General features: G+C 44.0%; 1 protein-coding gene across 1 annotated transcript in view; it reads left to right on the top strand.

Moving 5' to 3' along the window:
- MAP3K9 (mitogen-activated protein kinase kinase kinase 9) overlaps positions 1–12,811 on the top strand; it is a 74,602-nt gene that overhangs the window by 51,195 nt on the left and 10,596 nt on the right. Inside the window, 3 exon segments of the mRNA XM_061182704.1 lie at positions 5,755–5,903; positions 6,847–7,022; positions 12,331–12,571. Of these exon segments, the coding sequence (XP_061038687.1) occupies positions 5,755–5,903; positions 6,847–7,022; positions 12,331–12,571 (566 nt within the window).

Below are 12,811 nucleotides of genomic sequence, written 5' to 3'. Positions count from 1 at the left end.
CAAAGCATGTCTAGGAACTCGGGACAAAGCTGGTTCCCAGACTGACTTGTAATGCATTTATTCCTCCAAGAAATGTTTGTTGAATACATACTTACTCTGTTATGACCAAGCAAGTGGACTTGCTTCCCGCTGTACAATGGAAAGACCAAACACCGAGGCAACGGTCTTTTGCAGAGAGAAAAAGGATTTATTGCAGGGGGGCCAAGCAAGGAGGCAGGAGGCAATGCTCAGATATGTTTCCTCAGTTGATCAGCTGTTGAGTGGGATGTTTATCATGGAAGTAGGGAATAAGAGGCGGGGTGGGGGGGGGCTGGGAAATGGTCGGTGGAAGGTAATTTGTAAGTTTCTGGAGTTCTCTGCCCAGGCTCGACTGTTCTTCATGCCTCTTCATGGATTGCATGTGCAAATTCAGGGGGGTTCCCTATGTTACGTGGGGTGGATTTTCAGCCTGTGACGTCTGAAGTTCACTATCAAAGTTCACTATTGGTTGCCCTAGTCCCTCAGTGTGCCTGAAGGGGCTGCCAGCAGGTTGTTTGCATATCTGTGGTTTCCCTGGTATTCTGCAAAACAAGCTTGGTGTCTTCCATGTATCATTTTGCTTCTATCTTGTTTCTACCTTATGGGCCTTGAATGTGTAAGGTAAGGGTATGGCTTCAGTGTCAGGTACTGGGCTGAGCCTGAATCCAACCCCCTTCCCTCCCACTCCCCTCCTGGAGCTCATCCGGGGCCTTGGGCCTCTGCAGTTGGTGGGTGCCCAGGGCCAGCTGAGTTTGTCTCATTGTTCTTCGAGTATAGTTCTCTAGGCCTCCTCTGTGCTGTGGTGGAGCGTAGGATGAGAATGGCCCAGACCCCTTCAAGAAGAGCAGTTCTTGCCCTTTGGTTGTGTTGTGCAGGGAGGGCAGTGGTGACAGCCAGAGGCCATCGTCCCACGGTGACTCTCTGCCTGTCATGGGTAGGATGAGGTGGAGGCATTTTGTTAATTAATCATTTTACGTTTTTTAAATTATGGAAGGAAAACATGTTCACTATAGAAAAAAATTAGAAAATATGGATAAACAAAAAAAGAAAAAGAAAATCACCCACAACGCACTTCTAAAGATAATCTATGTTGACATTTTGGTGTGTTTATTCCTGTTCCTGTGATCACCCACCCATCCCTTAAAATGGGATCATTCTGTTTTGTAAGCTGCTTTTTGAATGTAACAGAGCACGAGCATATTGCCATGTTAATAAGTATTTATTATGTCAATAAATATATTAACATATACATTTATAAATAAGTTAGTAAATATGTTGTCATTTTGAATGAGGGTCTGGTTAACAGCAAGAATAGTAAATTATGTGTTACCTAACAGTTTACAAAGTACTTTCACATATGGTAGTTCAGTTGTCTTTGCCAAAGATTATTAAACAGTCAGCTTGGTTCCTGGAATGTGGGCTCACAGCTGATGACCAAGTGCAAGAGCCCATTCAAGGGACACCCTCTCCTTTTGGAGGGTGGGTCCCTGAGTTGACAGTCTTAAAGTCCATGCAGGTTAATAAGAAAAACAGCCCTGGCCCAGCACAGGTACAGAATTGCTGCACCTTCGGTTGGGAAGGGTTGCTATTCGCTCTAGGGCTTTTCTTCATTTTGAAAAAAATAAAACATCCCTCTCCCACATCCGATATTACCAAACAGTGGAAAAGATTACTGCACCTCTGGAGGTGGTTAATTATTGACACAGGGTGCATTTCTGAGGGTTTGGGTTTAGGCTATCTCTCTTGGGAAATCATTGGCAGTACTGTGGGAGCTGGCACTTCTCTGGGGGGAAGGGGCTCCGAGGCAGAGTTCTAGCTGAGCTGGTACTTTGAGGCTGCTTGTAAACAGTCTTGAACAGACCTCTTGACCTTCTCTTAACCCAGGGAGGGCTAGAAAGTAGGCTAAACCTGAGGTAAATCATGTGGACTTCTACCGTCCACCCCTCCCTGAGGCTCAGATCCATCTAATGTGTGTTTCTCCACTTCCCTTTTTGGACTCTGTTCCTGCCAAAGGAGCACCAAGCCTTCATTTACATCACCCACCTTCTGTTATAAAAATACAGAGGAACACTGGCAGAGGAACACTTTGACTTAGTCAAAGTGTTTAGTCATCCCCAGAAAGCCTTCTTCCCTGAATGCGGGTACCCCTCGGCACGGCTCTCCCCAGCCACTTTCTCATTTCAGGCCTTTCCGAGAGGGAAGCACACGGTGTTTACGAGCCATAGATGGCGGTTTCAGGATGCGGGGTAGTTATTGTTATTCTTTCCTTGCAGCTCTTCTATGAGGTAGGGAATTGCTGTCTCTGTTACACAGATGAGGAAACAGGTTTGGAGAGGTGAACTTGCTTTCTCAAGGTCCCACGGCTGTAAGTGGTAAAGCAGGCATTCGACTCAAGTCTGTCTAAGTCTTTCTTGAGCAGCACTTCTCCCACTTTTCCTAGTTGTAGAGCCCTTCAAATGGAATGGAATGCCCATGAACAAAGGACCAAGCCAGGTGAGAGCAGAGCTGCCCTTGTGGAAGCTGGGAGGGGAGGGTCCCTGGCTCCTTTCCCTTCCCGGTGGCCTGAGACATCTCCACGGGGTAGAGCTCAGTGTAAACACCATCACAGAGGAAATGCCAGGACACAAACAGGACACGTGTTTGGATCTTCGAAAACACCCTGTCTTTCCAGGTAGTTAGGCTTGGGACATCGACTGTCTTTGCCTGGATGGAAGAAAGGGGTTTCGGGAACCTTGAGTTTTTTTTCCTCAGGGTGGAAGTGGGCAGTAATGCTGAGAGCAGGCAACTGAAGATGGGAGTCTCTCTAACCAGGAATCTAGTTAGCAGCGCTGAGAGCTCGTAGAGGTCACTTGGTGGTTGCTGCCCAGCATGACTGCCGTCTGGATAAGTCACATGAAAAGTTTGGCAGGAAGTATCCTAGTGCAGTTCTTGATGATATTTGGGGCTTACTCTGGGGTACCCAGTGCAGCCTGCAGGACCATCTGACTACACACTCACTCTTACACCCACCCACCAATTCATTCATTATGTGAGGACCTAGGCATCCCAGAGCCTGGGCAAGACCCTGAGAATGCAAAGATTAGGAACTACTGTCCCTGCCCTTTAGGAGCCCACAGGCTGGTAAACAAACAACTAGAATACCTGACAGCACAAACAAGGGCTGAGTAACATGCTGGGGTGTCGGGAGGCTTCGTAAAGTGTCCAGTTGTTCCCATCAGCCTAGACTAAAATCCACCTTCTTGTCAGGACAAGACAAGACCTGCAACTACCAATCTACTAGGCTTTTTTTTTTTTCCTGTCAAAATACATAAAGAAAATGATAGTATTTGGAGGGCTCATTCGGGGAAAGCCATTGTCCAAGGACACTGGCCAGTCCACTCTGAGGGTCCCTCTGTAGAGACCGCCGGGATGCCCTGGCACATTGGTGGGCACATTACTCTCCTTTGGAGCCATGCCAGGCCATGCCATGGGATCCTTTGAGGGCAAGCCCATGCTGTTGTGCTCTCTGATCCCTGTCTCTGGAGCCCTGGCTCCTCCCTCAGTTAGCAAAGTTTCACTCAGGGTTCAGCTACCTCCTGCCTCCGTCCTGGTCTGGTGTAGGTGACCCTCCTTTGTGCTGTCATAGTATCTCTGTTGTGACTCCTCTTTCCATATTCTAATTGATACTTTTTCTATTCCTCTTGCTAGTCTCTTTGTGGATAAGATCTGTGTTTTTTTATCCTGTATCCCAGTTCTTGGCATTAAGTTTGATGCATAGTAAATATTTAGTAGATGTTTAAAATGAGTGAAAAAATGGTGGTACATTTGAATCATATCTTGAAAGATGATTAGTAGAGTTTACCAAGCAGAGAACTGGTCGAAGGGCATTCTAGGGAGAAAGAATTGAGAATTGGTCCAGGTCCACTGTGACTTACTCCACATATGCCCTTAATATATGCTGCTAACCCCATCTAAAACTTTCTTTCCTCATCTGCAAAATGATGATAATACTTATCTTGCAGGTTTGTTGTAGGGATTCAAGATCATGTTTGTAAATGTCTTAGCATACTGCACATACAAGGTACCATGATCGAATAGTTGCTGGGTTTTTTTTTTTTTTTTAAATAAATATGTCTTCTTGTTGGTTGTAAACTACTGATGAGTATTACCAAAAAATTGAGCTTTGTGTTGAAAATATAAGGAGAGGCCCTCTTCCAACTGTTCATGGCCTTATGGTTTCTGGTCCTGACTTATTCCTGGAAGGATTAACCACTACATGAGTTTGCCTGGTTCTGATTGTGAATTCATAGAATAATTATTCCGTAAGCTTTGTGCTCCCCATTCCCTAACTCACAGAACATGTGAAAAGAAATTCTTCATGTGGACTTGAAAGGTAGGGAAAGAACTCGAAGCCCTCACAGCTGATGCGCTGCTCTGCTCTACTGATGCAGTCCACCCTTGTGAAACTTTCCCCTTTGAATTAGACAGAGGTCACCGTTAAGGACGCACTCACGCTGACGGGGGCAGGAATCTATTCAACCTAGTGGGCACTGAAAGAAATCTTTCACAGGAGCAAAATATGTTTGTTTCGGGTGGTCATCTCTCTGCTTTTATAAAACTAAAAAAAAATGTATCTGTTGCTATATGATCCAGCGATCCCACTTCTGGGCATATATCCATACAAAATTATAATTCGAAAAGATACATGCACCCCTATGTTCATAGCAGCACTATTTACAATAGCCAAGACATGGAAACAACCCATGTGCCCATCAACAGACGATTGGTTTAAGAAGATGTGGTATACATACACAATGGAATGTTACTCAGCCATTAAAAAGAATGAAATAATGCCATTTGCAGCAACACGGATGGACCTAGAGATTGTCATACTAAGTGAAGTAAGTCAGAAAGAGAAAGACAAATACCATATGATATCACTTATATGTGGAAACTAAAATACAACACAGATGAACATATCTACGAAACAAAAACAGACTCATAGACATAGAGAACAGACTTGTGGTTGCCAAGGGGGAGGGGGGTGAGGGAGGGAAGGATTGGGAGTTTGGGATTACAATAGCAGATGCAATTGTATATCTACAATAGCAGATGCAAACTATTGTATATAGGATGGATAAACAACAAGGTCCTACTGTATAGCACAGGGAACTATATTCAATATCCTGTGATAAACCATAATGGAAAAGAATATGAAAAAGAATATATACATGTATAAGTGAATCATTTTGCTATACAGCAGAAATTAAACACAGCATTGTAAGTCAACTATACTTCAATAAAATTAAAAAAAATAAAAAATAATGTATCTGTGACTTAAGCTGAAGTTTTCTTAAAGCAGGAAAAAATGTATTCCCAGAGGCTGCCTCTTCTTCCAGTTTATTACATTCACAATAGCAACCACAAAATAGATGTGGCCCTTGAGCACTGATTAAAACACTAGAGCAGTGCATTTCATTTCATGACAGCCTTTTCAGACTGCTTGTGTTATTTGCACTTCACAGATGAGGAATTTGAGGAACAAGACTTTGAAACCAAGTTTGCTTGACTCCAGAGTTTTCGCTTATAGCCAGTAGGCTTCATGGTCTCCCTTTTATATTATAGCAGTACTTCTGTTTCGTTAGTCTCCCTACATGTCAGAGAGGATGTGGGATGCTCGTCAAAGCTTCGCGAGATATTTGCGTGAAGTTGCACCTGTGGTTCATGGTGCGGCTTCTGTCTTCTTCCTCTCCTTAGCTATGGGGTGCTGCTTTGGGAGCTCCTGACCGGTGAGGTGCCCTTCCGAGGAATCGATGGCTTAGCTGTCGCTTATGGAGTGGCCATGAACAAGCTTGCCCTTCCCATTCCTTCTACATGCCCGGAACCTTTTGCCAAACTCATGGAAGGTGAGTGACCCCTGGCTGGAACAAAACTGGAGACCGTTTATTTTTCTATCGGCATTCGATAGATTGTGGCCAGTTCTGCAGGATCAGTAACTGAAAGAGGAGGTGAAGTATGAGTCAGTCAAGGAGGAATCCTGAGGATGGTTAGAAGAGCTACTTCAAGATGATGTCAGCACCCTGCTACACTGGTGTCACCGATGTCCCTTCTGTCCATCTAGTGACTGTAGAACGTAGCTTAGAAACTGAAGGCTGCTATCCAGTGCTTCAGAATATTATTATTTAATCCAAAGTAAGAAGGTATCGCAGCTTTTATCTCAAGACCTCTGAGTGTCTTACATGTAGAAATGAAGATCTAAGAAGAAAGGAATTCTAAAATTCATCTAGGCAAGCCCTGTGATTTTGTCAGTGAGAAATCCTAAGCTGAGAGAGGTTAGATGGATAGGTGGTCTCTCCATTGGTTAGTGGCTCAGCCGAGAGTAGATAGAATTCACTTTTCCTGACTCCCACGCCAGTGCTTTTCATCCTTGCCTTCTTATCAGCACGTTGAGTTGGGGAAGGGTAGCTCATTTATTTATGGGAAATTGGGGCCCAAGGTGTAGTTACCCATTGTCAGGACTGGAATCATGTAGTAACTTGATAAACTGTGGTAGCTGTAGTTCATGCAAGAAAACGCTTTGGACTTGCCTTACTTATGTGAAATCAATAGTCAGAATGGAATGGGGGCAGAGCTGCTGCATTGTGTTTCCAGCTTCACTATTGATGATTGTGATGTTGGGCAGATTGCTTTACTTCCTGAGCCCTGTTTGGGGTTCCCTAAGTCCCAGTCTCTATTTCTGGAAGGAGAAATGAGAGGTGGTTTTCTGTCAAATGAGGTCACGTAATATCCTAAGTCTTACATTTGCCTCTGTCCGTTAATACTTCCTGCTGACTCATGTGCCCCATGCAGATTGCTGGAATCCTGACCCCCATTCACGACCATCTTTCACGAATATCCTGGACCAGCTAACTACCATAGAGGAGTCTGGTTTCTTTGAAATGCCCAAGGACTCCTTCCACTGCCTGCAGGATGACTGGAAACATGAGATTCAGGAGATGTTTGACCAACTCAGGGCCAAAGAAAAGGTAAGAAAGAGAAGCAAAAGGCATGCATTGAATTAGTGGATCTCTCCACTGGGGCCTCTGGACCGATTCTGACACGACCACGTTCCTGCTTGGTGTGTGGCAACAGAGCAGCTTTTTCCTTCCTGGCTTTACATGGAGAGTTCTCCAGGCCTCAGGTGTGACCTGAAACGATCGAGAATTTTTCTTTCTTTTTGGGATGTGGCAGGAATAAGTGGGGGGGGTCATGAATCCAAAGCTCTCCTTGCAGAGTATCTACTTCATTGTCCAAACTGGAGGAGGAGTACCGCTGGGCAAGTACCAGCAGGGTGTCCCACCCCGCCCCCCACCGGCTGGAAATCCGAGAGCGCTCTAGAAAGCTTTCTTTGTTCTGCAGTGGGCTTGTGGAAGGGGTTTAACTGGATATAGGGGTACTTCAACACTGACAGCAATTATCAGAACATGCTGCCAGTGTCTTTGGGGATCAGAAACAGCATATGGGCTAAAAAGACCATGAGTCTGAAATTGTTTGGCATTTTTCATGTTTTTATGAAAAGGGCTCAAAGGCTGAACCAGCTGAGGAGTTCAGAGACTCATAGCCCATTAGAGATCTGCCTTTTTGTTTTGGAGACCATTCCTTAAATGGCCCCCCTCTCTGCCCGTAGTGTCTGGCCAGCAGTCAGCGTCCACACGGAGGAAGCCAATCAAAGCGGTTATGTTGTTTATCCTGCGGGGCCAGTGGCTAGGGGCACGAGGGATGTCCATGGATAGACTTGGTTAATTTCTTCTTTCCCTTCTCACTCCCCTCTGTGGAAATTTGGGAAGCAGTATAATAATAGTAGAATCTAAAATTATCTTTATGGCTTCCCAGTTCTTTCACTTGAAAGGTCTGATGAGACCTTTTCACCCATTTTATCCAGGAGTCTTATGGCCCCTGCTGCCAGCATGTAGGGCAGGTGTTATTAACTTTTTCATCTCAGAGCTGAGGGTCAGTGTCTGTCTAAAGTCACACAACTAGTAAGTGAGGAGGCAGAATCTTGAACTGAGGTCTTCTGATTCCAAAACCATTTTCTTTCCAATATCATCGTTTACCTTATCAAAGGACTTAAAAATCATTTCTGGAGCTGATTTGAAGATATAACTCTTTTTTTTTTTTTTTTTAAACATCTTTATTGAAGTATAATTGCTTTACAATGGTGTGTTAGCTTCTGCTTTATAACAAAGTGAATCAGTTATACATATACATATGTTCCCATATCTCATCCCTCTTGCATCTCCCTCCCTCCCACCCTCCCTATCCCACCCCTCTAGGTGGTCACAAAGCACCGAGCTGATCTCCCTGTGCTATGCGGCTGCTTCCCACTAGCTATCTATTTCACATTTGGTAGTGTATATATGTCCATGACACTCTCTCACCCTGTCACATCTCACCCCTCCCCCTCCCCATATCCTCAAGTCCATTCTCTAGTAGGTCTGTGTCTTTATTCCCATCTTGCCACTAGGTTCTTCATGACCTTTTTTTTTTAATTTTTTTTTTTTCCTTAGATTCCATATATATGTGTTAGCATACTGTATTTCTTTTTCTCTTTCTGACTTACTTCACTCTGTATGACAGACTCTAACTCCATCCACCTCATTACAAATACCTCCATTTCATTTCTTTTTATGGCTGAGTAATATTCCATTGTATATATGTGCCACATCTTCTTTATCCATTCATCCGATGATGGACACCTAGGTTGCTTCCATGTCCTGGCTATTGTAAACAGAGCTGCAATGAATATTTTGGTACATGACTCTTTCTGAATTATGGTTTTCTCAGGGTATATGCCCAGTAGTGGGATTGCTGGGTCATATGGTAGTTCTATTTTTAGTTTTTTAAGGAACCTCCATACTGTTCTCCATAGTGGCTGTATCAATTTACATTCCCACCAACAGTGCAAGAGTGTTCCCTTTTCTCCACACCCTCTCCAGCATTTATTGTTTCTAGATTTTTTGATGATGGCCATTCTGACCGGTGTGAGATGATACCTCATTGTAGTTTTGATTTGCATTTCTCTAATGATTAATGATGTTGAGCATTCTTTCATGTGTCTGTTGGCAATCTGTATATCTTCTTTGGAGAAATGTCTATTTAGGTCTTCTGCCCATTTTTGGATTGGGTTGTTCGTTTTTTTGTTATTGAGCTGCATGAGCTGCTTGTAAATCTTGGAGATTAATCCTTTGTCAGTTGCTTCATTTGCAAATATTTTCTCCCATTCTGAGGGTTGTCTTTTGGTCTTGTTTATGGTTTCCTTTGCTGTGCAAAAGCTTTTAAGTTTCATTAGGTCCCATTTGTTTATTTGTGTTTTTATTTCCATTTCTCTAGGACCTGGGTCAAAAAGGATCTTGCTGTGATTTATGTCATAGAGTGTTCTGCCTATGTTTTCCTCTAAGAGTTTGATAGTGTCTGGCCTTACACTTAGGTCTTTAATCCGATATAACTCTTTTGATGCAACATAGCAATCCTTGTACTGTTTGGCAAGTCAAGGAGCATTCTGCAGGGGGATGCAGTGAGCTTATGACAATTCTTTAGGGACTCAGGGGGAGAGAGGGGTGGATCTGTACTGACCATTGAGCAGAATGATTAAAAGAGACTGTTCCAATTACTAGTTCTATTCCAACTAGAAGAACCCCAGAGTTCCTGGCCTTTTCTGAGATTGCTGAATCACTGACTCCTGGTTATTTCTTTTTCTTTTTTTAATTTATTTTTTATTGAAGTATAGTTGAATTACAATGTTGTGTTAATTACTGCTATACAGCAAAGTGACTCAGTTATATATTATATATATATATATATACACACATTCTTTTTCATATTCTTTTCCATTATGGTTTATCACAGGATATTGAATATAGTTCCGTGGTTATTTCTTTTGATTGATGAAATTATAAGGGTAGCAGCCAATAAGAAAAATGAAAGTTGGATTTTGTCAGGAAGTAGTTACTAGAAAAAGTCAAACCAATTCTCGTAATAGCTAACATTTGTAGAGCATGTGCTATTTGCCATGCTCTGTTATGAGTAATTTATATGAATTCTTACATAATCTTGCATAATAAGGTAATAATTGCCTTATGTAATACAGTCCTGTGATATTGGTGCTATTAACTCCATATAACATGTGATGCCCATTTTAACTTGCTCAAGGCCACAAATCAGCCACTTTGTTCCAGAGTCCTTGCTTTTAACACCAATGCTGTGATACCTCTCCATTATAAGGCTTGGAGTTGAGCAAGTGAGGGTGAAATGGGTAATGAGCTTTCTCTCTGGAGAGATTCCTCTTAAATCATTTTATGTGGAAGATGTGATTTGCATACTATGGAGTTGATACCCAAATAGGTGTTTCGCAAGAAGGGGATTTACCATGCTGGAGGGTTTCCGGGTATATGGTGCCATAGTTGAGTACTCCATAAATGTCCTGTTTTCCCATATGATTCACTCTTCAAGTTGGCTCAACCTATTACTGCTTCTGTGTATGTGAGGATGGATTGGTCTCTGGGCTGGGGTTCAAGTTCCCTTAAAGGAAGGAGCTTAAACCCAAGCCATGCCTTAGACAAGAGCATGCAGGAGAGAGGACTTAGGAAGGCTGAGATTAACTCGAACTAATTTTCAGCTTTCCCATTTAGCAGCAAAATAACCAACCAGGAATAATTTTTCTGAATCTTCTATGTGTTTTTGTTCTGATGGTGAAAACAAAGCAGTGGGACCAGGAAGCCAAGGATGTGGAGGGCGCACAACAATTAATCTGTTTGGGGCTTATTTCACCAAGAAGGAGAAGTTCAAAAGTTCAAGCTCATTTCTCAGGCACTGTGATGAATCCATGTTCCCATAAAGAAGGACTGCATTTATAAAATTGTCTTCTCTCTCCTCCTCCTTCTTTCTCTCATTCATTCATCGACTCAACAGTTAATCAGCAACTACTGAGGACCTACCACGTACCAGACAACTTTCAAGGTGCTCATCCTCTTCTCATTTTTCTCCTTTCTATCATTTTTATGGTCATTTTCATATACTCTTGAGAATAGAAGGCAAGTTGAATGGAAAACTCCTTTCATCAGAATATTTTATTCCCATTTTGTTTCTGTTTTCTCTTCTGCTCTCTGCCTGCCGCTCTGCTTCCCCAATATGTGTTCACATACTTTTTTCTAGCCCTGGGTTCCATTTCTATATTTTGTTCTAGTCCAGAATGACTTCTTATAGGGGAGCATTTCATTGAGAATTTTGAATTTCAACCACAGAAGTGTTGCTCTGGCTGCTTTATTGAAAAAAACTTCTCCCTTTTTAGACATGGTTCTCTCAGGTTGTTGACATGAAAGCTTCTTAAGTTTTAGTCCTCCACCTCCACCCCACTTCAATCCTAGGCCTGCGGTAACCAGTGTTAACAGTTTAGAGTCCACATGTTTAAATTTTATATGCATGCTTTGTTCTCTTTCCTGGGCTCTCTCCTATTTCCTGATGCCATAAGCCCCCAACTCTTTCCAGGAATTCCATGGTGAGTTCATTTGTAAATTCATGCAGGAGGAAAAAGGGGAGGGAGGGAAGAGGTTCTGCCCACCTTCTAGAGAAAGTGCCTGGCAAAGACTTCAGGAAATGTTCTCTCTTCTCTTTGCTGTGCTGTCCCCATCCTTCCAGAGCAAATGGTTGTCCTTTAAGATAAGATGCAAGTTTAAACCACACGCCCAGTGGATTCACTCACCAAGTGAACAAAGATTTAGATGATGCGCCTCACGAACCTTTTGAACAGCCACCCTGGAAATATATTTATTTTCATTTGAATGTTAGGCGATGCCTGGAGGGTGATTCATTTACAGCACGCACATTTTAAGCTAGATTACATTAAGTTGGCTCTGGTTTTAAAAAACTTTCCTTTATGTAACAGAAAAAAAAAATCAAAATAGAACCAAATCTGTAAAATTTGAGTATATGATTATATTTTCTACCCAAACGCCATCGTTTTTCCTGGTCACAGGTAATTTTGATCAGTCAATCAAGGGGCACAGGGAACCATCAGCCCCCGTCTCCAGGGCTTGGCCTGTGGCTACTCTAGCTGTATCCTCAGGATGGCTCTTCTGAGCCTGCCTTTCCTCCATTTGCGGTGGTCGGGTGTTCATTTTCCAGGCAGCTCTTGAGCCCCCATCTCCGCCGGGGACTGAAGCGTGGGGCATTAGAGGACAGCTGTCCAGGTTGCCGTGAGCACCGGCCCCCCAGGGGCGAGCGCCCTCTGCATGGACCACCTGCCCCCCACACCGCCCCCTCCCCCCCTCCCCCCCCATGGTTCTACCTGCCTGGCAGGAGCTGCACACCTGGGAGGAGGAGCTGACGCGGGCCGCACTCCAGCAGAAGAACCAGGAGGAGCTCCTGCGGCGCCGGGAGCAGGAGCTGGCCGAGCGGGAGATCGACATCCTGGAGCGGGAGCTCAACGTCATCATCCACCAGCTGTGCCAGGAGAAGCCCCGGGTCAAGAAACGCAAGGGCAAGTTCAGGAAGAACCGACTGAAGCTCAAGGACGGAAACCGCATCAGCCTCCCTTCCGGTCGGTGGCCGGGGACCTGGGGGAAGTGGGAGTGGACCGAGGGGCTGGTGTGGCAGGGGGTCTGTGGGAACCGGGGACTGAGCTCAGAAACGTGAGACCCCAGGGCTCATCACGGAGCCGGTTTAAGAAGGTCCGTTCTATTCCGTGGAAAGCCTGGCCTGCTGGACAGCTTCCGCCTTCCAGGGGGATTTTGTGGTGTGACTACACTCAGAATATGAGGGGAAGGCCATGAATGTGACT

This window comes from Eubalaena glacialis, chromosome 2, assembly GCF_028564815.1.
Source record: "Eubalaena glacialis isolate mEubGla1 chromosome 2, mEubGla1.1.hap2.+ XY, whole genome shotgun sequence".
NCBI classification, from domain to species: Eukaryota; Metazoa; Chordata; class Mammalia; order Artiodactyla; family Balaenidae; genus Eubalaena; species Eubalaena glacialis.
Note: the sequence above shows the minus strand (reverse complement) of the source record. Positions and strands in the feature narration are given on the sequence as shown.